The following is a 26,618-nucleotide window of genomic DNA, read 5'->3' on the forward strand; positions in this document are numbered from 1 at the left end:
CTCTATTCCATCTCAATTCGGATAGTGCTCAACATATATCCCGATCCGTAATTTTAGTTCGGATACGGATATTTGAACGAATAGAAAAATTTTAAATCATATCCTAACTAAACGGATACAGATAATTTTCGGATAAAGGATCAGATCTTAAACGGATATTGATTAAATTTAAAATAATTATAATATTTTATTTATAATTAACACAAAATTATTAAGAGTTTTATAACAAATAATTTTTTTGTATGTCAAATATATAAAATTAGAGAAATTAATCTCTCTAAATAATATATAACGTATTATTAGTAATAATATTAATACTTACTATTTAAATAAGCAAACTAAAAACTGTAAATCATTTAAAAAAATATACGGGTAAACGAATATCCGATATCCGTATCCGAATCTGAAAAATATATCTAACCTGTATCTGAATCCGTATCCGAAATTTTTTCAAAAATTCTATCCGTATTCGAATCCGAATCTGAATCGAATAGAAATTTTTTATCCGAATCCGATCCGAGTCGAGTCAGATAGCGGGTCGGGTCGGAGTTAATCCGACCCATTTTCACCCCTAATCTCAATCCATTCCGTGATAGGCGGCTAATATTAATCTAATAAGTGCAGCAGTAGTCGTCATCTGACCGGCATACCGACGATGACTTTTACCCTCCAAAACTCACTTGACGAATAGCCGACAATCATTATTTCTCATTCCTAAGTTGTTATCATGCTCATTGTTACTAATTATTGTCGATATATTGTTATCAATGATCACCATCGTTGCCCTACTAAACTAAACTATGCAAAAATTATCAACTAATAGAAAACGTTCGAAATTTAACAGTAACATTGTGGTTTGCAAACGATATATATATATATATATATATATATATATATATATATATATATATATATATATATATATATATAATGGTTTCCAAGTTGCATATAAAATATATAGGCAAATACTTCAATGCATCTTTAAAAATTATAATTTTAATCCAACGACTATAATAACCAGTTTTCATACCCGGTACCTGTTTCAAAATCATATTACCTAAAAAAATGAGTATATTATTTAAGAAGATTTAATTACGTGTGCCTAATTTCTCAATTTTCTTATTATATCTTAACCATTAGATCTTTCTCAAACCGATTGATAAATAATTAACTTTACTATACGAAAGAAGCGCTCTACATGTTTTTTTTTTCTTTCGTTAAGATTTCTCTCTTAAATATAATTATGGCTTAATTATAAGAGATATTATTTAATATTAAATAATTTAAATTTGATTATTCGGAGATAAACTTTAATTTAAATATAATTCTCTATCTCTATCTATTAAAATTTAATTTAAATCAATCTTAAACTAAGGGGAGATATATATAAATAATCAAAAAAATATCGAAAAGATAAATGTAATTAAATTTTCGTCAGACATCTATACTCTTATTTTGATATATATATATATATATATAATGGTTTTCAAGCTTGCATATAAAACATATATGATCACTAAGTGATACGAACGCTTTAAGTAGCCAGCCAGCCGGCCGGCCAGCTAGTTATATTAATATTCTGCAATCTGCAACCATTATTCATAACTTGGATAACTTCAATCAACAGCGGCCATGCACTTTCCTCTTTTTCACCTTAACCTTCAACCCGCTCTTCATCGCTAGAACAACCGACAACTTCGGCTCCACGACGTGCCCCTGCACCATGTCCACTTCAAAGTTGTAGACCAAGGCGGCCGCCGCGATCTTAACCATCGTCAATGCGGTGTCTTTGCCGACGCACATCCTTGGCCCGGTGCCGAACACCAAAAACTTATAGGTCGCCTCGTGCCGCAACGTGCCGCCCTCCGTTATCCACCTCTCCGGCTTAAACTCATTGCAGTCCTTCCCCCACACCTTCTCCATCCTTCCCATCGCATATACGGAAGAAATTATCAGCGCCCCAGGCTGCACTCTGTGCCCACTCGGCAGCTCGTCGGAATACTTTGCAGTCCTATGGTTGAATGGGACCGGCGGAAATAACCGAAGGCTCTCGTAGATGGCAGCCGATAAGTAGACAAGCTTGTTGAGGTCCTTCACGTCGAAGATAACAAGCTGATCATCATTTAAAGCATCATGCGATGGAGCGATTGCTCGGAGCTCATCTAGGATCTTTGCTTCCACGTCTCGATGCTTCGTTAGCATATAGATGAACCATGTGAGGCCGCTGGCGGATGTGTCCCTGCCTGCGACGATATTATTTATTACGGTGTCGCGGAGGAACGTGTCGTAGTCCGACGTCGTCTTCGCCTCCATGGGATCCTCAATATATGACGATAACAAATCAAAGGTGGGGGAGGGTTCTTTATTAGACTCTTTTCTTTTTATCTCTTCTTTCTTCTTTGATATCTGTTGGTAAATGAATTCGTCAAGGACTTGCCAAGCGGCAGCAAACTTCTTCTCCCTCCCCACTCTCAGCCACCTCAGCAGCTTCCACCATTTCATGGGAAGAAAGTGACGGTAGAGTAGCCCCTCGGTGACGTCATCCGTCGCCGCAGCAAATGCTATCGTCGGTAACCCCAGCGAGAGGCAATTCGTGTCGACGCCAAAGAGGGTAACGCAAGACACGTCGAAGGTATACCTCAGGAATACGTCTTGCAGGTCAACGGCCTTCCCCATCGACGCCGCGTGGTTCAACAAGGGTAGGAGCCCCTCCTCGACTTTCTTGCGGGCGGAGGCGGCCAGAAAAGCCCGGAAATTATTAGAGCTAATGAGCGTGTGGGCACGCCGCCGCTGATGCAGCCAGGATTCGTCGTTGGCGATGATAAGGCCGTCGCCGAGGATATCAAATATGTCGGTGATCTTTGAGCCCTTGACATAGTTTTGCCTGTTCAGGCTAAAGATGTGGTTCGTGTTCATCGGATCGGCAGTGAAGAAAATGTTCATGCCGGAGAGCCAGGGACCCTTGAATTCGTAGTTGCCGTCGTTGTTGGCAGCGAGGTTGGTGGTCCAGTGGTGGAGATGTGGCGTGTTCGCGACTAAGCTGGGGAGCATGCCGAGAAAGGGCCAGTTCACCGGATTTACGCTTCGCTTGATCACACGGTGGAAGAGGACCAAAATGAGAAGCAATGGAGCCATGAGTGAGATGAACATTGCAAGGTAGGTGTTCGGTAGAGTGGAAATTGGTAGGGGAAGTAAACCATTGAGTGAAGGCATTGTAAGGTGTCGTGGGAGGGGAGTAATATTGTTTAGAGTGAAATATTATATGCGCTAGCTTGCCATTTATACTTGTAGTTAGGTGGCGGGCCATGCATGCATATTGCATGAGATGCTCCAATTTGACACGTACGAGCTAATTAGATTGAAGATATATTGAGTAAAGCATCCTATCATCAAATACACTGCTACTTTATAGTAAGCTTCACCCAAGTGAGGACTTCTCACTTGTCGCATCCACAGTATTGAGGACTTGTCAACAGCCAACCACGCTATCGATCCACAGTATTTTCAGCACTTTCCTAATATATCATCCCTTAACCACATCATAATGATATGATATTTATCTAAATGTTTACTACTTTTCCGAACAAATTCTTGATGACTGGAAATTGGTAGTGAGGGTAAACCACAAGTAGTGTTGGTATTATAAGGTGTCGTGAGAGTACTGGAGTAATATTGTTTGGAGTGAATTGTATGTGGTAGCTTGCCTCACACACACACATATATATATATAAATATATTGGGGACGCATGCATATTGCATGAGGGGCTCCAATTTTACACCTGAACCCATCTAGAAGTTCCTACTTACATGTAATACATCGTTCATTTTATTCAGGATTAGTTTGTGTGTAGTAGGTTTTTTGAGAACCCTGCGTGGGTGGTTCATTTGTTGTGACTTTGTTACATCTGAACTTTTTGCAGAGGTAATATGTATTGCAGGTTATTGTGTTTAAGTTTTTAATGAAACAAAGGCTGAGGCCTGATTTGTCAAAAGAAAAATACATTATTTATTTTGAGATCTACGATTCTACGTATTAGTCATTGAGGCCATAAAGTGTGACCTATATAGTATAAGAATTAACAAACCTTACGCCCAACACTAATGGTACGTGGTGGAGCCAAAGACAGCGATAATAACTCATACGAAGAATGGGTTGATGTTTAAGGTAAGCAGATGGTGGAGGGGTGACTACGCTTGATTTAGGTTAGAAAAAATTATGTTTCACACCCTACATTTTAATAATATTTATAAGAAGCTCCAAATATTTGTAAACGTAGCATGTTCTTATTTTAAATTCTCTTTCCTTAAATACCTAAAAGTCATATAAAAAAGTCTAATAATAGCAATTGAGTATATAATTCGTACTAATTTGGTAGTCAATGAAATATGAAAATGATAAAAATATATTACAATAAGCGCCAAATAGGATATAAAAGGGTTATTGTATAAAAAATAAAGTTAAAAATGACTTTTATTATTGCCCAATAATAGTAGTAAGGGCGACAACGCTGGTTGGTCCGCAAGCATGAGAAAAGAGATATGAGGCGGCTTGGAAAGGAAAAAAGAAGAGTGAAAGATGGTAAGTGAAAAATCTCCACTTTTAATTAGATATTTTATTTATTTATTTATTTATTCAATTTTTGTTGAATGACAATTTTTATGTGGGTGTCATAACTGGGCCGAAAAGTGGAGTTATTATTTTTATTTGTAGAAAACCTAATTATTTTGGAAAAGCTTTTTTGATCTTAAATGTGTGTTTCTTCTTATGACTATTTAGTTTATTTGTATATCTTTGTGTGCTTCCTTTCAGAGAGTTCATCTGGATTGATGATTGTTCCTTAAATCGATTTGTCGACTATTATCAATTTTTTTTGAATTTACAACACCAATCTATCAATTACGAACTTATGGATAGAAGGCTATTAGCTTATTGTTATATTGTTGAATAAATTAAGCATGTTATTTTATCTTGTTGATAGAAAATCTACTCAGTTGATCTACCAATACAATTCATTTTATTAACCAATTAGTGTTCATAAGTTGCTATCATGGCCACTATTACTGATTAGTGTTCAGTGTTATATTGGTCATATCAGCTAATTAATTTTGAAATGGGACTAGCATCTTCTTTGTAAAAAATATTAAAAATTTCTGTTCACACATATGAAGCAGTTTCTTATTTCCAAACAAATATTTAAATGTAGATATAATAAAGTCCTATGCATATAAACAAAACTTTTATATAACACAGAAGATAAATGATGATTTGAAAACTAAAATGATTCTTAGATGGCAAATTTACCTTTTTCTACTTTAAATCTGCATCAAGAAACAATACACCATTAGGGAATGAGAAAAAGGACACTCCTATATAGATGCCATCAAATTGTAACATTAATTCTACATAAAAATTAGCCAAAGAAGCCAAAGTTTTGTGGAAGATAAAGCATCTATTTAACAGTAACATTGTGGTTTGCATATGAATAATATATATATAATGGTTTTCAAGCTGCATATAAAATATATAGGCAAATATTCAATGCAATTTTAAAAATAATAATTTTAATCCAACGGCTATAATAGCCCGTTTTCATATCCGGCACGGGTTCCAAAACTATATTACGTAAGAAAAGAAGTATATTAGTTAAGAAGATTTAATTATGTGAGCCTAATTTCTTAATTTTCTTATTATATCTTAACCATTAGATCTTTCTCAAACTGATTGATAAATAATTAACTTTACTATACGGAGAAAACGCTCTACATGTTTTTTTTCTTCCTTTAAGATTTCTCTCTTAAATATAATTATAGCTTAATTATAAGAGATATTATTTAAAATTAAATAATTTAAATTTGATTATTCGGAGATAAACTTTAATTTAAATATAATTCTCTATCTGTATCTATTAAAACTAAGCGGATAGTCGTACACCTGACGAATAGCTGGCAGTCATTATCTGATTTATTTCTCATTCCTAAGTTGTTATCACGCCCATTGGTACTAATTATTGTCGATATATTGTTATCATGATCACTATCGTTGCCCTACTAAACTATGCGAAAATTACCAACTAATAAGAAAACCTTTGATTTTTATATTTTAGAATTTAACACTGTCATTGTGATCTGCAGACGAATAAATATATATATTTGGTTTTCAAGCTGCATGCATGTATATGCAGTATATCCACATATAAAACATATATGATCACTAGTGATACAAACGCTTAAGTAGCCAGCCAGCTATATTAATATTCTGCAACCATTATTCATAACTTGGATAACTAGCTTCAATCAACAGCGAGCATGCACTTTCTCGTTTTCACCTTAACCTTCAACCCGTTCTTCATCGCTAGAAAAACCGACAACTTCGGCTCCACGACGTGCCCCTCCACCATCTCCACCTCAAAGTTGTAGACCAAGGCGGCCGCCGCGATCTTAATCATCATCAATGCGATGTCTTTGCCTACGCACATCCTTGGCCCAGTGCTGAACACCGAAAACTTTTTCGAGCCAATTTCGAGTTTAAACGAGCTGCTCAATTAGCAATTTCAAGCCTCATCAATTTCAAATCATTTTCGAGCCTGAGCAAACTTGAATTTATTTAGACTTGAATAAAGCTTGAAATAAAACTTATTTCAACTATAAAGATATAAATATTATCAAAATATAAATTACAAGCAATAAAAATAAATGGGTTAGAAAACTACAAGCAATCAAAATATAAATTATAAGTAACAAAGATAATTGTGTCAAAAAACTACAAGTAACTAATATATAAATTATAAACAATAAAGATAATTGTGTCAAAAAATAATGGTTGAAATTTTAAATAGGTGAAAGGGTTTTGATTTGATAGTTTATATTAGTTTGATATTATTCACATTATATATATATATATATTCGAGCCTTATCGAGCTGACTCGATCAAGCCGGCTCAGGATCAAGCTTGGCTCGAATTTAATTTCGAGCCTAGCTTTACTGATCAAGCTCGGCTAAGCCTATTTTCGAGCTGAGCTTAATCGAGCATTATCGAGCCGAACTCGAGCCGGCTTGATTATTTTGACAGCCCTAATCATATCAGCTAACTAATTTTGAAATGGGACCAGCATCTTCTTTGTAAAAAATATTAAAAATTTCTGTTCACACATATGAAGCAGTTTCTTATTTCCAAATAAATATTTAAATGTAGATATAATAAAGTCCTATGCATATAAACAAAACTTTTATACAACACAGAAGATAAATGATGATTTGAAAACTAAAATGATTCTTAGATGGCAAATTTATCATTTCTACTTTAAATCTGCATCAAGAAACAATACACCACTAGGGAATGAGAAAAAAGGACACTCCTATATAGATTCTATCAAATTGTAACATTAATTCTACATAAAAATTAGCCAAAGAAGCCAAAGTTTTGTGGAAGATAAAGCATCTATTTTCCTTTGTTTTTCTTTCTATGCAAACCTTTAGGTAAAGAAAATATATTAAAGAAAAAAGAGAATCAATCACCACCATTCCTCTCAACTATTTATTCTGTTCTCGTAGAAAGTCTGCAGCACAGGCCCTAATAGAGAAAAGTATCCAACAAAAAATCAAAATTAAAAGTACACTGGGATAAAAAAAAAAGTCAAATAATTGAAAAAAAAATCAGGAAAAAAAATCAATAATATCAAATTAAAGTATCCAAACTTCTCCTCCCTCTACCTATAAATAGAGAAAGCTCTCTTTGAGATAGGATCACGAAGCACACACATCAATAATTCTAAGTTTACAATGATACAACATTTAGGAAAGTTAAAACACAACCATTTTAAGCTCACATTTGTTTCTTGTTTTCTTTAACTATCTGAAGAGAAAAAAGCAAGAAAAAGGAAAAGTCTCTTCAACATCCAACTCGAAGCTAACTAACCTTCTGCAAAAAAATGGCATTGTTGGAAAGATTAGATTCGGGCAGATATTCGTGAGACTAAGGAAAGAAATAAAGCGAATAATAGAGAAAAGTATCCAACAAAAAATCAAAATTAAAAGTACACTGGGATAAAAAAAAAAGTCAAATAATTGAAAAAAAATCAGAAAAAAAAATCAATAATATCAAATTAAAGTATCCAAACTTCTCCTCCCCCTACCTATAAATAGAGAAAGCTCTCTTTGAAATAGGATCACGAAGTACACGCATCAATAATTCTAAGTCTACATTGATACAATATTTAGGAAAGTTAAAACAATACACATTATAAGATCACATTCGTTTCTTGTTTTCTTTAACTATCTGAAGAGAAAAAAGCAAGAAAAATGAAAAGTCTCTTCAACATCTAACTCGAAGCTAACTAATCTTTTTTTAAAAATAGCATTACTGGAAAGATCAAATTCAAGCATATCTCCGTGAGACTAAGGAAAGAAATAAAGTGAATAATCCAAACCTTTATCGAAAACAATGGTGTCAAAGATGAAAGAGGACAAAAGGGAAGACGGTGTCCCAAGCTAACTGGAGGTTCTCTTCTGATGGTTACTTTTTCTTCTTATTCTCCAAATCTGAATTAAGAACCCTCGAATCCTTAACAAATGGTTCCATATAAAAACTTTTAAAAGAAACCAAGATTTCTGAGAAGCTAAAACGATCTTTCTCTTCAAAAGAAAATGGCTCACCCCTGCCATCCCGAATTGTTTCTTCCCCTTCAAGAAATCTGCAGCAAAACGTCCATTAAAAAACCATAACAAAAGGATCGAGCAATTGAAGCCAAGAAAGAAATCCTAAAAGAGATAGATACACAAAATTATAAAGTTCTTGAATAAAGAAAGAGAGAAGAGATTGAAGTAATCACCAGTTGAATCGATCTAAAGCATCTCCATCAGGTAAAAGAATTCAATCTCCAAGACTTATCTCCTACCGAAGCACTTCAGAAAGTAAGAAAAGAATAAAAAAAAGAACATGAAAAGATCCCGCCAAAACCTTATTTCAATATCGATACATCGTCGGGGAGATCAATTCCAAAAAGAAAGAAGAAAATAATGATCTACGAATTCCTTTACTTGTTTCATTCTTCTTCAACAATCGAAGAGAGCACGAGAATAGGAGGAAACACATCGATTACAGTTCGACGTTTTTCCAAATCGTACTGTCCATGGATCCTCCCATATTCAATCCACATCTAACTATCATGCTTTTCCATCCTCAAAAATAACAAATACCCACATAACAAAACAGACCCACAACCGAATTTGCGAACAAACGAAAAAAGGAACAAAAAAGAAGAAGATGATTCAGACTTACTGTTCGGATCGATTTCAGAGCTCTTAGAACCTCCTCTATTTCACGGATTGTGCGCATGTCCTTGTTCAAAGTCAAATTGTATAGAGGAGAAGAAGAGGCAAAGCAGCGGAAGGAAGCTGGTGATGGCATGAAGAGTCCAACGAAAGCGAAAGGCCCACCAAAGTGGGGAAGATTCGAATCATTGAGGTTTCGTTTTCTCCCCTTCCTTTTGCGTCAACACGAAGGGAAATGGTCTTCCCTCCACCTTCTCCTTTTCTTTTCTTTTTTCTTTCTTCCTTCCTTTGGATGAAGCTTAACGCTTCTAGCAAGGGAAAAGAGGAACAAATGGATAGTTTTCGAAATTCTAAAGCAAATGATACCCAATGGCGATGGCAAAATTTCCCATAAGACGGTTTGCATCCCATAATATGGGAAATTAGTATAAAAATTATTATAAAAATCAGAGGTTATTTGCAGGGAAAAAATAGCTTAGATTTTAAATAATAGTAAATTTAAGCTTTTGAAATTAAATAGATTTATCTTTTATACCAAAACAGGCATATACATAATATATAATATAACCTAATTTGATAAAATGATCTAGGGGATAAGACTACTCACCACCACTGCAAATACCAAACAACCACTGTTCACGTTGCTACGACAATGATCAAGCCTCGATAGCTAAGTCCACGGGATCTTGAATAAGGGGGTCGGGATCTGAAATTATTTAAGTAGTATGATGTTAGCCGTTTATCTGATTAAAATCCGTTCATATAATATATGATGATTTAGAAGGTTTTAGAATTTCTACTTATGATAAAAATAAAAATAAAAATAAAAAATAGATGAAAACCTAACTATAATTATATCTTGATTAATTAAAGATTACTTTATAAAATAATAAATGAATACATAAGCCTAGTATTTTATTCATTACAAAAATAACAATATATAATAAATTAATAGAATTACTTAAAATGTATATCATAAGAATATTAGAATATAAATCTAATAATTATAATTTACAAATCTAGCTATTAATCTAATATACATATAAGTAAATAAATAAATATAAGTATTACCTATATTTATGTGTAATAGTTTACAACCTAATTAATCATCAATAAACTTTAATTAACAATAATCATAATGATAAATATGTATTATTATTAAAATAAATAATGTCTAAATCTATTTGTATTAATTAAGAAAGAAATACCTAAATAAATAAATAATAAAATTAAAAAAGATAATGGATCACTAGTACTAGTGCTGGGCTTGTCCCAGCACTGGCCTGCTACAGTGCTGGGCCGAACCCAGCACTGTTGCAGAAAAATAAGAAGAGAAGAAGCAGCTGAGGAAGAAGAAGAAGAAAAGAAGGAAGAAGAAGGAAGAAGAAGGAAGAAGAAGAAGAGAAGAAGGGAAGAAAGAGGAGGGAGGTGCGGACCCGGGCCGGCGGGGAGGGCATCGGCCGCTGCTGGCCAGCCGGCGGCTCGGCTCCGACGAGCCCGAGCTCGGGCAAGAGAGAGAGAGAGAGAGAGAGAGAGAGAGAGGAAGAGCTTCTCACCGGCGGCGGCGGCGGCTTCGGGAAGGTGACAGCGGGCCGACGTCGGCAACGAGGAGAGGAAGGAGTGCGAGAGAGTAGAGAGAGAGTAGAGTGAGAGAGAGAGAGAGATTTAAATAGAGAGAGAGAAGGCAGTGGAGGAGGGGTAGCGACGGCGCCGGGGCCGCCGCGGCCAGCCGGCCGCAGCCGGTTGGCTGCAACAGCGGCAGTGGGCGCGTGGCGCCCCACCACGCAAGCTGCATGAGCAGCTTCCATGGGCACGACGCCAGCCACAGAGCGGCCGGCCACGTCGTGCCCAAAAAATTTTAAATTTTTTTTTCTTTTTGTCTCTTATTTATTTTTTTTAATTTTATACATTATTATTATTATTATTATTCTGATTATTTATTTATTTATTTTTTTAGGTTATTACATTATTATTATTATTATTTTATTTATTTATTTATTTTCCTGGGTTATTACAATCGAACTTGTAGCTAACTAATCTTTTTCAAAAAAATGGCATTGTTGGAAAGATTAGATTCGAGCAAATATTCGTGAGACTAAGGAAAAAAATAAAGCGAATAATCCAAATAGATAAATCTTTCAAAAATAACAGAAGAACTCAAACAGGAATCAAACGCATTGCTGGTGCTTCACCCCATATGAATAAGATGTACTGAAAGAGAGTGATGTAACTCAAACAATAACAATAGTAAATCAAGAACCTAAAAACCATTCATCAACCTTTATCGAAAACTATGGTGTCAAAGATGAAAGAGGAGAAAAGGGAAGACAATGTCCCAAGCTAACTGCAGGTTCTCTTCTGATGGTTACTTTTTCTTCTTATTCTCTAAACTAGAATCAAGAACCCTCGAATCCTTAACAAATAGTTCCATATAAAAACTTTTAAGAAAAACCAAGATTTTTGCGAAGCTAAAACGATCTTTCTCTTCAAAAGAAAATGGATCACCCCTGCCATCCCGAATTGTTTCTTCTCCTTCAAGAAATCTGCAGCAAAACATCCATTAAAAAACCATAACAAAAAGATCGAGCAATTGAAGCCAAGAAAGAAATCATTTAAGAGAAAAATACAAAAAATTATAAAGTTCTTAAATCAATTCCAAAAAGAAGGAAGAAAATAATGATCTACGAATTCCTTTACTTGTTTCATTCTTCTTCAACAATCGAAGATAGCACGAGAATAGGAGGAAACACGTCGATTATGGTTCGACGAGTTTCCAAATCGTACTGTCCATGGATCCTCCCATACTCAATCCACATCTAACTATCATGCTTTTCCATCCTCAAAAATAACAAATACCCACATAACAAAATAGACCCACAACCGAATTTGCGAACAAACGAAAAAAGGAACAAAAAAGAAGAAGATGATCCAGACTTACTGTTCAGATCGATTTCGGAGCTCTTAGAACCTCCTCTATTTCACGAATTGTGCGCATGTCCTTGTTCAAAGTCAAATTGTATAGAGGAGAAGAAGAGGCAAAGCAACGAAAAGAAACTGGTGATGGCGTGAAGAGTCCAACGAAAGCGAAAGGCCCACCAAAGTGGGGAAGAATCGAATCGTTGAGGTTTTGTTTTCTCCTCTTCCTTTCGCGTCAACACGAAGGGAAATGGTCTTCCCTCCGCCTTCTCCTTTTCTTTTCTTTTTTCTTTCTTCCTTCCTTTAGATGAAGCTTAATGATTCTAGCATGGGAAAAGAGGAACAAACGTATAGTTTTTAAAATTCTAAAGCAAATGATACCCAATGGCAATGGCAAAATTTCCCATAAGACGGTTTGCATCCCATAATATGGGAATTTATTATAAAAATTAGAGGTTATTTGCAGGAAAAAAAATAGCTTAGATTTTAAATAATAGTATATTTAAGCTCTTGAAATTAAATAGATATATCTTTTATACTAAATACAAATCTTTTTATACTAAAATATATATAATTAATACAACATACAAATATGCACAATAACTTAATTTTACTGTTTTCAAAAAAAAATTTGTTGCAAATGCTCAAAAATAAATTATTTAAAAGTTTTCACACTGTATCCCTACAGCGCTTTCTCGTTCTTTCTATTTCATCTCAGTCTAGGGCTGTCAGGCTTGACGAGCAGCTCGGGCTCGGCTCAGGTGAAGCTCGAGTCCAACTCGGCTCGATTAGAGTTGAGCCGAGCCCGAGCCATTATAATAGGCTCGAAATTAATATCGAGCCGAGCATGAGCTGGAGCCGGCTCGCTCAGGCTCGGCTCGATAGGCTCGATAGCCTGACTCCCTACAACTAAGGACACGTGGCATAAAGAAATATTGTCACGTGTCTCTCACTAACCCATCCTCACCCATAACCCATTCAACATTCATCACCCTCACCTACCCTCACCTACCCCACCCTCATCCATCACTTCACCTTGCCCATCACGTCACCTTCCCCATCCTCAATTCTCTCACCAACCCACCCTCACCCTCACCCTCACTCTCACCCTCACTCTCACCCTCATACACCCGATCACCACTCCTAACCTCACCCCACAAGCCGCCACCTCCTCCCTTCCCGTCGGCCTCCATCGACAACGACGGCAAGCCACCACCACGCCGCCACGCCTTCCTCTCCGTCGGCCTCCTCCTCCTCCTCCTCCTCCTCCACCGTTGGCCTCCTCGTCCACTTCGTAGGCTTCCTCCTCCTCCTTGTCCACTCCGTCGGCTTCCTCCTCCTCCTTCATTCACCATCTCCTCGTCGTCGCCTCCTCCGCCATCCGTCTCCAACTCCTACGGCAAGCCGCTGTCCATGTCGCCACCGCCCATGCCGCCACCGCCTCATCCTCTAATCAAGCCTGAGCTTTCCTCGGGCTCGGTTAGGCTCAGCTCGAGCTCTGCTCGAGTTGAGCTGAGTCGAGCCTGAGCAAAATTATGAGGCTCGAAAGTAATTTCGAGCCGAGCCTGAGCCTGAGCCGGCTCGCTCAGGCTCGACTCGTTTACACCCCTATCTCAGTCCATTCCAGGATAGGCAACTAATATTAATCTAATAAGTGCAGCAGTAGTCCTCATCTGACCACCATACCAATGATGAAACTTTTACCCTCCAAAACTCACTTGTCGAATAGCTGGCAATCATTATTTCTCATTCCTAAGTTGTTATCAAGCCCATTGTTATCATTATTGTCGATACATTGTTATCATGATCACCATCGTTGCCCTACTAAACTAAACTATGCGAAAATTACCAACTAATAGAAAACCTTCCAAATTTAACAGTATCATTGTGGTTTGCATATGAATAATATATATATATATAATGGTTTTCAAGCTGCATATAAAATATATAGGCAAATACTTCAATTTAACTTTAAAAATTATAATTTTAATCCAACGACTATAATAGCGAGTTTTCATATCCGGTATGGGTTCCAAAACTATATTACGTAAAAAATGAGTATATTAGTTAAGAAGATTTAATTACGTTAGCCTAATTTCCTAATTTTCTTATTATATCTTAACCATTAGATTTTTCTCAAACTGATTGATAAATAATTAATTTTACTATACGGAAGAAACGCTCTACATGTTTTTTTTCTTCCGTTAAGATTTCTCTCTTACATATAATTATAGCTTAATTATAAGAGATATTATTTAATATTAAAAAATTTTAATTTGATTATTCGGAGATAAACTTAAATTTAAATATAATTCTCTATCTCTATCTATTAAAATTTAATTTAAATCTAAAATAATCAAAAAGATAAAATGTAACTTAATTTTCATCAAGTTAATTATAAAAGACATCTATACCCTTATTTTGATATATATATATATATATATAATGGTTTTCAAGCTGCATATAAAACATATATGATCACTAAGTGATACGAGCGCTTAAGTAGCCAGCCAGCCAGCTAGTTATATTAATATTCTGCATTCTGCAACCATTATTCATAACCATATATATATATATATGGTTTTCAAGCTGCATGCATGTAAATGCAGTATATCCACATATAAAACATGTATGATCACTAGTGATACAAACGCTTAAGTAGCCAGCCAGCTATATTAATATTCTGCAACCATTATTCATAACTTGGATAACTAGCTTCAATCAACAGCGGGCATGCACTTTCTCGTTTTCACCTTAACCTTCAACCCGTTCTTCATCGTTAGAAGAACCGACAACTTCGGCTCCACGACGTGCCCCTCCACCATCTCCACCTCAAAGTTGTAGACCAAGGCGGCTGCCGCGATCTTAACCATCGTCAATGCGGTGTCTTTCCCTACGCACATCCTTGGCCCGGTGCCGAACACCGAAAACTTGTAGGTTGCCTCGTGCCGCACCGTGCCGCCCTCTGTTATCCACCGCTCCGGCTTAAACTCATTGCAGTCCTTCCCCCACACCTTCTCCATCCTTCCCATCGCATATACGGAAGAAATTATCAGCGCCCCAGGCTGCACTCTGTGCCCACTCGGCAGCTCGTCGGAATACTTTGCAGTTCTATGGTTGAATGGGACCGGCGGAAATAACCGAAGGCTCTCGTAGATGGCAGCCGATAAGTAGACAAGCTTGTTGAGGTCCTTCACGTCGAAGATAACAAGCTGATCATCATTTAAAGCATCAGTCGATGGAGCGATTGCTCGGAGCTCATCTAGGATCTTTGCTTCCACGTCTCGATGCTTCGTTAGCATATAGATGAACCATGTGAGGCTGATGGCGGATGTGTCCCTGCCTGCGATGATCTTATTTATTACGGTGTCGCGGAGGAACGTGTCGTAGTCCGACGTCATCTTCGCCTCCATGGGATCCTCGATATATGACGATAACAAATCAAAGGTGGGGGAGGGTTCTTTATTAGACTCTTTTCTTTTTATCTCTTCTTTCTTCTTTGATATCTGTTGGTAAATGAATTCGTCAAGGACTTGCCAAGCGGCAGCAAACTTCTTCTCCCTCCCCACTCTCAGCCACCTCAGCAGCTTCCACCATTTCATGGGAAGAAAGTGACGGTAGAGTAGCCCCTCGGTGACGTCATCCGTCGCCGCAGCAAATGCTATCGTCGGTAACCCCAGCGAGAGGCAATTCGTGTCGACGCCAAAGAGGGTAACGCAAGACACGTCGAAGGTATACCTCAGGAATACGTCTTGCAGGTCAACGACCTTCCCCGTCGACGCCACGTGGTTCAACAAGGGTAGGAGCCCCTCCTCGACTTTCTTGCGGGCGGAGGCGGCCAGAAAAGCCCGGAAATAATTAGAGCTAATGAGAGTGTGGGCACGCCGCCGCTGATGCAGCCAGGATTCGTCGTTGGCGATGATAAGGCCGTCGCCGAGGATATCTAATATGTCGGTGATCTTTGAGCCCTTGACATAGTTTTGCCTGTTCAGGCTAAAGATGTGGTTCGTGTTCACCGGATCGGCAGTGAAGAAGATGTTCATGCCGGAGAGCCAGGGACCCTTGAATTCGTAGTTGCCGTCGTTGTTGGCAGCGAGGTTGGTGGTCCAGTGGTGGAGATGTGGCGTGTTCGCGACTAAGCTGGGGAGCATGCCGAGAAAGGACCAGTTCACCGGATTTACGCTTCGCTTGATCACACGGTGGAAGAGGACCAAAATGAGAAGCAATGGAGCCATGAGTGAGATGAACATTGCAAGGTAGGTGTTTGATAGAGTGGAAATTGGTAGGGGAAGTAAACCATTGAGTGAAGGCATTGTAAGGTGTCGTGGGAGGGGAGTAATATTGTTTAGAGTGAAATATTATTTGCGCTAGCTTGCCATTTATACTTGCAGTTAGGTGGCGGGGCATGCATGCATATTGCATGAGATGCTCCGATTTGACACGTGTACACCCCTCCTCACCCAAGTGAGGACTTCTCACTTGTCTCATCCACAGCATTGATTGAGTACTTGTCAACAGCCAACCACGCTATAAATCCACTGTATTGATTGAGAACTTGTCAACAGCAAATCACGCTATCGATCCACAGTATTGATTGAGGACTTGTCAACAGCCAACCACGCTATCGATCCACAGTATTTTCAGCACTCCCTAATACATCATCCCTAATACATCATCCTCAACCACGTCATAATGACATAATATTTATCTAAATGTTTACTACTTTTCCGAACAAATTCTTGATCTTCTTTTTTGGGAGGGGGCGAGATCGGAAAGTGGTAGTGAGGGTAAACCACAAGTAGTGTTGGTATTATAAGGTGTCGTGAGAGTACTGAAACTCATCTAGAAGTTCCTATTTACATGTAATACATTGTTCATTTTATTCAGGATTGATTTGTGTGTAGTTGATTTTTTTGAGAACCCTGCATGATTTATCTGCTGTGACTTTATTATATCTGAATTTTTTATAGAGATAATCTGTGTTGCAGGTTACTGTGTTTAAGTTTCTAATGAAACTAGGGCTGAGACCTGATTTATCAAAAAAAAATTTACATTGTTCATTTTAAGATCTACGATTCTACATATTAGTCATTGAGGCCATAAAGTGTGACCAATATAGTATAAGGATTAACAAACTTTACGCCCGGCACTAATGGTAAGTGGTGGAGCCGAAGGCCACGATAACACTTCATACAAAGAATGGATTGATGTTTAAGGTAAGCAAATGGTGGAGGGGTGACTGTGCTTGATTTAGCTTAGAGAAAATTACATTTCACGCCCTGCATTTTAATAATATTTATGGGAAGCTCCAAATATTTGTAAACGTAGCATGTTCTTATTTAAATCTCTTTCCTCAAATACCTAAAAGTCATATAAAAAAGTTTAATAATAGCAATTGGGTGTATAATTTATACTAACTTAGTCGTCAACAAAATATGAAAATGATAAAAACATATTACAATAAGCGTCAAATAGGATATAAAAGGGTTATTGTATAAAATATAAAGTTAAAAATGACTATTGTTATTGCCCAATAATAGTAGTAAGGGTGGCAACGCTACTGTGTCGGCAAGCACAAGAAAAGAGATATGAGGCGGCTTGGAAGGGAAAAGAGAAGAGTGAAATATGATAAATGAAAAATTAGAACTCGACTTTTAATTAGATTTTTTTTTAATTTTTTATTGAATGACAATTTTTATGTGGGTGCCATACCTGGGCCAAAAAGTGAAGTTATTATTCTTATTTATAGAAAACCTAATTGTTTTGGAAAAGTGTTTTTGATCTCATATGTGTGTTTCTTCTTATGACCATTTATTTTATTTGTATATCTTTGTGTGCTTCCTTTCAGAAAGTTCATCTGAATTGATAATCGTTCCTATAATCGATTTGTCGACTGTTATCAATTTTTTTTGAATTTACAACACCAATTTATCTATTACGAACTTATGGTTAAAAGGCTATTAGCTTATTGTTATACTGTTGAATAAATTAAGCACGTTATTTTATCTGATTGATAGAAAATCTCCTAAATTGATCTACCAATACAATTCATTTTATTAACCAATTAGTGTTCATAAGTTGCTATCATGGCCACTATTACCAATTTAGTGTTCATAAGTTGCTATCATTGTCACTATTACTGATTAATGTTCATTGTTATATTGGTCATATCAGCTAATTAATTTTTAAACAGGACTAGCATCTTCTCTATAAAAATTATTAAAATTTTCTGTTCACACATATGAAGCAGTTTCTTATTTCCAAATAAATATTTAAATATAGATATAATAAAGTCCTATGCATATAAACAAAACTTTTATACAACACAGAAGATAAATGATGATTTGAAAACTAAAATGATTCTTAGATGGCAAATTTACCTTTTTCTACTTTAAATTTGCATCAAGAAACAATACACCATTAGGGAATGAGAAAAAGGACACTCCTATATAGATTCCATCAAATTGTAACATTAATTCTACATAAAAATTAGCCAAAGAAGCCAAAGTTTTGTGGAAGATAAAGCATCTATTTTCCTTTGTTTTTCTTTCTGTGCAAACCTTTAGGTAAAGAAAATATATTAAAGGAAAAAGAGAATCAATCACCATCATTCCTCTCAACTCTTTCTTCTATTATCGTAGTAAATCTGCAACATAGGCCTAATAGATAAAAGTATCCAACAAAAAATCAAAATTAAAAGTACATTGGGACAGAAAAATATCAAATAATTGAAAAATAAACCAAGAAAAATATCAATAATATCAAATTAAAGTATTCAAACTTCTCCTCCTCGTACCTATAAATAGAGAAAGCGCTCTTTGAGATAGGATCACGAAGCACACACATCAATAATTCAAAGTCTACATTAATACAACATTTAGGAAAGTTAAAACAATAAGCATTATAGGCTCACATTCGTTTCTTGTTTTCTTTAACTATCTAAAGAGAAAAAAGGAAAAAAAGAAGGAAAAGTCTCTTCAACATCCATGTAACGCCCCCGCCCGGTACGGGCACGTGCACTCCCACGCGCCCACACGGCACGCGCGACGCATAAGATAGGTTGGACGAGGCTCGTCACGCACAGATACACTCCTTTGCATATATAATCATGACATCATCAAATAATACCTACTAACATATGCATACTCATATAATCCACTACTAAATAAATTATACTAATCATCCAAATAAATCTGTTAACATCTGAATATCCAAATGCACAATAATATACACTAGACCACTACCTAATCTGGCAAGACCCACACAGGTCACAACAAACCATCAAGATACAACTAAAACAACTAATACAAGAGTATGCTATGATTCGACCTGTATAAACTATCACCTATACCGTCTCGCACCTATAGCCCACTTCATCAATTTAAAATATCTTCTCGAGATCTCTCAAGTCGCTATCACGTACCATATATCTGAAAAAGTTAGAAAAGAAATAAAGAGAGTCATAAGCAAAAGGCTCAGTGAATAGATTTTACCCCGAATCAGTAATGCCAAACAGAGAGTAAATCATGTACTGGATAATATGAATCAGAAATAATATCATGTCCAATTAGTGTTCATAAGTTGCTATCATGGCCACTATTACCAATTTAATTATGGTCACTATTACCAATTTAGTGTTCATAAGTTACTATCATTGTCACTATTACTGATTAATGTTCAGTGTTATATTGGTCATATCAGCTAATTAATTTTGAAATGAGACTAGCATCTTCTTTGTAAAAAATATTAAAATTTTCTGTTCACATATATGAAGCAGTTTCTTATTTCCAAATAAATATTTAAATGTAGATATAATAAAGTCCTATGCATATAAACAAAACTTTTATGCAACACAGAAGATAAATGATGATTTGAAAACTAAAATGATTCTTAGATGGCAAATATACCATTTCTACTTTAAATCTGCATCAAGAAACAATACACCACTAGGGAGTGAGAAAAAGGACACTCCTATATTGATGCCATCAAATTGTAACATTAATTCTACATAAAAATTAGCCAAAGAAGCCAAAGTTTTGTGGAAGATAAAGCATCTATTTTCCTCTGTTTTTTTTTCTATGCAAACCTTTAGGTAAAAAAAATTATATTAAAAAAAAAGAATCAATCACCATCATTCCTCTCAACTCTTTGTAAATCTGCAGCACAGGCCCTAATAGAAAAAAGTATCCAACAAAAAATCAAAATTAAAAGTACACTGGGATTAAAAAAATGTCAAATAATTGAAAAAAAATCAATAATATCAAATTAAAGTATCCAAACTTCTCCTCCCCCTACCTATAAATAGAGAAAGCTCTCTTTGAGATAGGATCACGAAGCAGACACATCAATAATTCTAATTCTACATTGATACAACATTTAGGAAAGTTAAAACAATACACATTATAAGATCACATTCGTTTCTTATTTTCTTTAACTATCTGAAGAGAAAAAAGCAAGAAAAAGGAAAAGTCTCTTCAACATCTAACTCGAAGCTAACTAATCTTTTTCTTAAAATGGCATTGCTGGAAAGATCAAATTCAAGCATATCTCTGTGAGACTAAGGAAAGAAGTAAAGCGAATAATCCAAACCTTTATCGAGAACCATAGTGTCAAAGATGAAGGAGGAGAAAAGGGAAGATGGTGTCCCAAGCTAACCGGAGGTTCTCTTCTGATGGTTACTTTTTCTTCTTATTCTCCAAATATAAATTAAGAACCCTCGAATCCTTAACAAATGGTTCCATATAAAAACTTTTAAAAGAAACCAAGATTTCTGAGAAGCTAAAACGATGTTTCTTTTGAAAAGAAAATGGCTCACCCCTGCCATCCCGAATTGTTTCTTCCCCTTCAAGAAATCTGCAGCAAAACATCCATTAAAGAACCATAACAAAATGATCGAGCAATTGAAGTCGAGAAAGAAATCCTAAAAGAGAAAGATACAAAAAGTTATAAAGTTCTTGAATAAAGAGAGAACAGATTGAAGTAATCACCAATTGAATCGATCTAAAGCATCTCCATCAAGTAGAAGAATTTAATCTCCAAGACTTATCTCCTACCGAAGCATTTTAGAAAGTAAGAAAAGAATCAAGAAAAGAACATGAAAAGATCCCGCCAAAACCTTAATTCAATATCGATACATCGTCGGGGAGATCAATTCCAAATAGAATGAAGAAAATAATGATCTACGAATTCCCTTACTTGTTTTATTCTTCTTCAATAATCGAAGAGAGCACGAGAATAGAAGAAAACACGTCAAACCGTAATCGCGCTCAGGTTATGTACTCGTTAAAAATTTAAAATTTTATTTATAGGTCAACGTAACGAAAATATATTTTAGTATATTCATACCACAAACAGATTATCCAAAATGTGATTTTTTTTTTCTCATACGTAAATCTGAAAAAATAAAAAATAAAAGTATCATCATTAATATATGGCAATAAATAAAAAGAGTAGGGATGCAATCAATTCAAGCTCGATCGAATTGAGAGCTCTGATTAAATTGTATTTAAATTAATTTTAAGCTTCCTGATAGAATTAAGCTTAAGATTTTAAAAAAAAATCTAATTTTGAGTTGTATCCTAGCTTGTATAAGCAATTTCTAGTCTCAATTATGCTTGACAAGCATAAGATCTAATTAAATCTTGACGTCTTGATCTAAAGGTTAATATTAGTTTTAAATCTATTATGTATTGTATAATATCAAATATTGTATTATTATTTTACAGTCTTATCGAGCGGAACTTAATCAAGCCGGCTCATGTTAAAGCTTGGCTTGAAATTTAATTTGAAGCTTGTTATGCATTCAAGCTTAAATCCGCTAAATTTCGAGTTGAGATTGATCGAGCCGACTTCGAGCCGGCTCAGTTAATTTTGACAGCTCCAGAGAGAAGAGTGTTGTGGAAGGTACGGGCCGGGCTTTTAGCCATCGGTAGACCAACCCAATAAGGTGGGCCCAAGTCTAAGTTTTAATCCTTGGGTAAAATATCAACCACCATTTGCTCACCTGTCTCGAGTCTTAATTTTGTCTATACCCTCGTCGAGAACGCGATGTCTTCTTCTTCCCTAACCCGAAGGGGTCGTAGCGGCGACGGCGACGGCGACGGCGAAGGCTTCTTGGCCTCGATCTCTCGCTCTCCGATCGTCGTGCGAGGGAAGGAGGCGGCTGGAGATGCGGTAACGGCGGCGAAGAAGCTTCTTCGGAGCACCGGCAAGGCGGCGTGGATAGCCGGCACGACCTTCCTCGTCCTCGTAGTCCCACTCATCATCGAGATGGATCGCGAGCAGCAGCTCAACGAGCTAGAGTTGCAGCAGGCCTCCCTTCTCGGCACGCCGCCCCCACCCCCGCCGCCGCCCAAGTGAGATCACGGTAGCTCTCTCCCTCCCAACTTAGTTCGGATTTTGGGGTTATGTTTTGGATGGGAGATCTGATCTTGGATAGAAAGTTTCTCATTTTCATATCAAATGTACTTTGTTTGAATTGTGATGTCTCAGTTTCCAATGAAGTAAGGATGTTACGATTTCCTTCTTCAGTGAAATAATGCTTTAGTTTTCAACTTCCTTATGGATTGATTGATCCGTGGAGTATTACTTGCAAGTTAGATTAAGTTCTTCGTGGCAGAGATTTAGCAGTTGTAAGAACTTGAATTTGATTAGATTTTGTTTCTTTGAGCAATAAGATTTGGTCCATTCTGCTCATAATTGTTGTTTCATTAAGAAATTAGTGGTAGCAAGACAGCATCTGTGATCCACTTAAGATGTGTGCTCCTCATCTTGTCTTCCTTAATATACTCCACTATTTTGATTGTTATGAGTGCATCCTCTGGTATATATGTTGCTTAGTGACCATATATGATTGCTTTTGGATATTGCATTTAGCTAATTGGTTTCTTTTGTCTATAAATTCTTGTAATTTATGGTAATGCCACTCTATCTCCTAATTATGGTTACCTCTATGTTGGCATGAACAGAAGGATGACCCTTCATTGTTTCAGCCTGTTCTATTGATTCTGCTCTTGTTTCCCCACCTATTTTAGAAATTTCTTTCCTCTAGCTTCCCTCAGTTTCTATGTGGATTCATCTATAGACTTCTTTCACAAATCTCATAGTGGCTTTAAAACTATCCTCTTAGTATTACTTATCTATAATTTGGTCTCCATGGCAATCTTCAACAAAATAACCTCCTTGACCAGCAAATTGAGGTACTTTGACTTGTTGAATGTTCTCCTGTCACATCTTTCATAGATAAAAACTTAGAACGTAAAGAATTTGGCATTATGCTTAACAGATAAAGCCTTCCATGATGGGTAATCATGGAAGTATTCTAGTTCTCTAGATTGTTTAGGTGGCATATAAAATTTGCCAGTCCTTTCTTCAGGGTTGAATCATAAGCCTTATGTCACTGACTTGCTTAAACATCTATAATCACTTTATAGATATTTGATCTACTTGTGGATCATAAAGAACCATTGACTTTTACTGGTTCTTTCTAACTAATGACAATTGCAGAGCCTTGGATGACAATCTGTAGATTTTGATGATATCAATCTATTTATCTTTGGAACATGAACATTCATATGCAGCTTTTGATATCAATGCCCAAAAAAATTTCCTATGATTAGCATGACATATTTAGCAGTACTAGTCTTGTTTTGGCTTAATGATTACAGTTTCTTCTCCACAACTACTGCATTTTATATTAAATCACATGTCAACATTTTTCTACATGAACATTATCACTTCTGCTATGTTATAAGAATTCAGGAAGAAATCCGCTCATACATACATTTTTGTGCATAGGCAGACATATATGTGCACACACACACATGTATATGTGTGTATATATGTATATATGCCTACCTATGTATGTACAGGCATGTGCGTGACTATGTATCAGTACTCTTTGTATTCTAGGTCAGTTATTGCAGCATCTTTTCCCTTCTTTACACCGTCAAATGTTTGTATTATAGTTTCATAGACACATATACTTTTCTATCTTTTCCCTTCTTTACACCGTCAAATGTCCAGTCTTCAGTAACCTCCTGTTGTGGACATCTGCGGACTTAGATGGTATCCTTCGGTATTCAACCCAAAATACTTTTCTATCTCTACAGAATGTATCTAAGCCTGCAACCTTTATCTTACGTGCAGGATTCATGTCTCCAGAACTCCGAAGCCAGAGTGGCCAATTAAGATATGCTTGGAGCGAGTAAATTAGGTTATGAGTCAAGTAGATTAAGATGTTTTTTCTGACATGATTGCCATCAGTAGATATCTGAAACCATTAGCGTGCATGGAAAAAAACCTATACCTACGTCGTGAGTCTTATTATTGACCAAATTAGTGAGCTAAAGATTCTTAGAAGTCAATTTTTTTCCATTGCTATGGGAGTAGGAATCAAGCAGGGCCACGGCCACGTTGAGTATGCCCTGCGGCCGGAGGGAGCGAGGCTGCCGCACCTGGAGTGCGACCACCCGTCGGCTGCCAGCATTGGCAGGAGAAGGGCCAAGAGAGGCGCTTAAAAGGATACGTGCAACGCCAAGGATAGGGTCCTTGCGGGGGTTGAGGCAGCTCCGGGTGGCATAGATAGTGACGGTGACGGCGGAGGTATCGGACCGGAGAAAGGCATTGTCGATGCGAAACACAAACTTGTCGTTCCAGGTAGGGTCAGTGCGACCGACACGATCAACCTGGGTGTAGAGCTTCTCGCCGGGATGAACCCATGCAGCCGCATAGGCGTTGACGGACTGTGACCATTTCTTGAGGTCCTGGGCGGAGATGATGGTAATCTCCAAGAGGTGGGAGGGGATGAGCAGCGCAGGGTGGTGGCCGTTGCGACCACTGCTCCGCGAAGCCATCGGGTTCTGACTTCCGAGGAAGTGGAGGAGAGAGACACAGAGAGAGAGAGGAGAAAAATAGTAGATGTGATTTGAGAGAAAAGAGAAGGGCAAATAATTGGGTGGTAAAGATGTCGATTGCGAGGTTTAAGGAAAGATTAACAACGAAGAGAGCATAATTTTACGATTACGATAGGTAAGTAAGCAATGCCAGACGAGGTACTGACTATGTTTAGCTGTACTTTTGGGTGGAGGGTATTAAGAGTTGCTAAGTTGGCTTCTCATTTTGGGATGGGATGCCAATTACATTGGAAATCTGGCTGTATCCAAACTAGCAAAGAATCTCAGGAATAAATGATCTCCTTATTGGATATAACCTTACTTTTCTTGTGCATAAAAACGTTTAGGAAACTTGGGCTTTTCTAAAGCTGCCAAATTTGACAATCTGTCTATGAGTAATGCTTCTTTTTTCTTTTCTTTTTGTGTTCTGAAAATGGGCAATGCTAGTTGGGCTGTTAATTCCTTGAAAATAGAGTCATGCTATGCTTACAGGCACTTCATGCACTTTACAAACACTTCTTTGTCTCATCATCCTTTGGTTTCTCTTCTCTGTATCAACAGTTAAAATGATACCAATTTATCTTATCTATAGAATGTTTGTAAAATATTTATCAGCCTATTATTTTTAATCTAATTACATTATTATTATTATTATTATTTTGTTAGGTATGTGCCCCTCTCCTCCGTCTACCTAGCATTGATGGTATGGCGACCCAAATAATATTTATCTACCAAAATAAATATTGAAGAAAAATTTTAAAATTTTCATACAACTAGACAAAAAAGTTTCTTGTTTCCTCCCTCCTTACACCTCTCTCTCTCTCTCTCTCTCTCTCTCTCTCATTCTCCCTCCAGCGTTCATCTTCTTCTTCCCACAAATCTAACCCCATAAAGATCTCACCTTCACACATTTTTCTTCTCCAATGGTCCAATGGTGCACCTCTATTTTCATCTTTCCAAATTAACTTCATGCGTTGTTCCTTTATAGTTTCTAGGCAATGTATTCCTCTAATAGCATGGTTGGACTTCAAATAAAAGTAGAGTAGTTAAGGTGTAGAGATTGACAACCTCTGCTATTAAACCAAGAAGAAATGGGTGAATTTCCACAGCAATAGGGTGGGAGAAATAAACAAGGGGAAAAAAAAGGGTGAGGGAGATAGAAGAAGGGATATTTAGTACTGATCCTGACTCCATTTTACCAGGGTAAAAGAGTAGTTGGCTTATTTTTGTCAACGTGGTTACAAGTTTCAATTTAATCATAGATGTTTTTTTTATTAAAGGCCCATTGGAAAGTAATTAATTTCATTAACTCCAAGCAAGTGTTAATTTGACATAGCCCCACTGATAATAAGAAACAAACATCAAGGTCAATGGGTGAATAAGATCAAAAATGAAGCCACATCCATATCACAGGACGAGGAGGGTGGGAAGGAAGATCACGGCTGAGGAGGAGGAGGAGGAGGAGGAGGAGGAGGAAGGGAGAGGGATTCAATATTTCAATGGGTGGAAGAGGAGAACAAAAAGGGAGGAATGGTGAAA

General features: G+C 36.8%; 4 protein-coding genes and 2 long non-coding RNA genes across 11 annotated transcripts; 1 reads left to right on the forward strand and 5 right to left on the reverse strand.

Moving 5' to 3' along the window:
* Positions 1-1,462: 1,462 nt before the first annotated feature.
* LOC140770956 (alkane hydroxylase MAH1-like) lies at positions 1,463-3,259 on the reverse strand. The gene has a single exon (XM_073112295.1). It carries the CDS (start codon positions 3,211-3,213, stop codon positions 1,621-1,623), a length of 1,593 nt encoding a protein of 530 aa, XP_072968396.1. The 5' UTR covers positions 3,214-3,259; the 3' UTR covers positions 1,463-1,620.
* Positions 3,260-6,106: 2,847 nt separating this feature from the next.
* LOC140770807 (uncharacterized) lies at positions 6,107-12,460 on the reverse strand. 6 transcript variants are annotated; one of them, XR_012106056.1, is made up of 8 exons: positions 12,209-12,460; positions 10,827-11,813; positions 9,878-9,976; positions 9,278-9,578; positions 8,829-8,890; positions 8,653-8,690; positions 8,427-8,538; positions 6,107-6,534 (listed from the first exon to the last, which is right to left on the reverse strand). It is a non-coding gene; the product is annotated as an uncharacterized lncRNA (long non-coding RNA). The 6 variants fall into 6 exon arrangements; XR_012106057.1 differs by having other exon boundaries at positions 8,829-8,901; XR_012106058.1 differs by lacking the exon at positions 8,829-8,890 and having other exon boundaries at positions 11,776-11,813.
* A 2,443-nt stretch (positions 12,461-14,903) lies between these two features.
* On the reverse strand, positions 14,904-16,499 carry LOC140770623 (alkane hydroxylase MAH1-like). Its single transcript, XM_073111877.1, has one exon. The coding sequence runs from the start codon at positions 16,497-16,499 to the stop codon at positions 14,904-14,906; it is 1,596 nt and encodes a 531-aa protein (XP_072967978.1).
* Positions 16,500-19,404: 2,905 nt separating this feature from the next.
* LOC140771166 (uncharacterized) lies at positions 19,405-21,432 on the reverse strand. Its single transcript, XR_012106113.1, has 4 exons — positions 21,382-21,432; positions 21,174-21,235; positions 20,776-21,039; positions 19,405-19,616 (listed from the first exon to the last, which is right to left on the reverse strand). It is a non-coding gene; the product is annotated as an uncharacterized lncRNA (long non-coding RNA).
* Positions 21,433-22,181: 749 nt separating this feature from the next.
* Positions 22,182-24,469, forward strand: LOC140769642 (mitochondrial import receptor subunit TOM9-2). The gene is made up of 2 exons (XM_073110430.1): positions 22,182-22,552; positions 24,334-24,469. The coding sequence occupies exon 1, from the start codon at positions 22,234-22,236 to the stop codon at positions 22,543-22,545; it is 312 nt and encodes a 103-aa protein (XP_072966531.1). The 5' UTR covers positions 22,182-22,233; the 3' UTR covers positions 22,546-22,552; positions 24,334-24,469.
* A 61-nt stretch (positions 24,470-24,530) lies between these two features.
* LOC140770624 (uncharacterized) lies at positions 24,531-25,040 on the reverse strand. The gene has a single exon (XM_073111878.1). It carries the CDS (start codon positions 25,038-25,040, stop codon positions 24,531-24,533), a length of 510 nt encoding a protein of 169 aa, XP_072967979.1.
* Between the last annotated feature and the right edge of the window lie 1,578 nt (positions 25,041-26,618).

This window comes from Typha angustifolia, chromosome 11 (assembly GCF_048772165.1).
Source record: "Typha angustifolia cultivar Huaian chromosome 11, ASM4877216v1, whole genome shotgun sequence".
In the NCBI taxonomy this organism is placed as follows: domain Eukaryota; kingdom Viridiplantae; phylum Streptophyta; class Magnoliopsida; order Poales; family Typhaceae; genus Typha; species Typha angustifolia.

Coding starts and splice junctions, on each gene's coding strand:
- LOC140770956 (XM_073112295.1), bottom strand. CDS start 3,213: ATGCCTTCACTCAATGGTTTACTTCCCCTACCAATTTCCACTCTACCG.
- LOC140770623 (XM_073111877.1), bottom strand. CDS start 16,499: ATGCCTTCACTCAATGGTTTACTTCCCCTACCAATTTCCACTCTATCA.
- LOC140769642 (XM_073110430.1), top strand. CDS start 22,234: ATGTCTTCTTCTTCCCTAACCCGAAGGGGTCGTAGCGGCGACGGCGAC.
- LOC140770624 (XM_073111878.1), bottom strand. CDS start 25,040: ATGGCTTCGCGGAGCAGTGGTCGCAACGGCCACCACCCTGCGCTGCTC.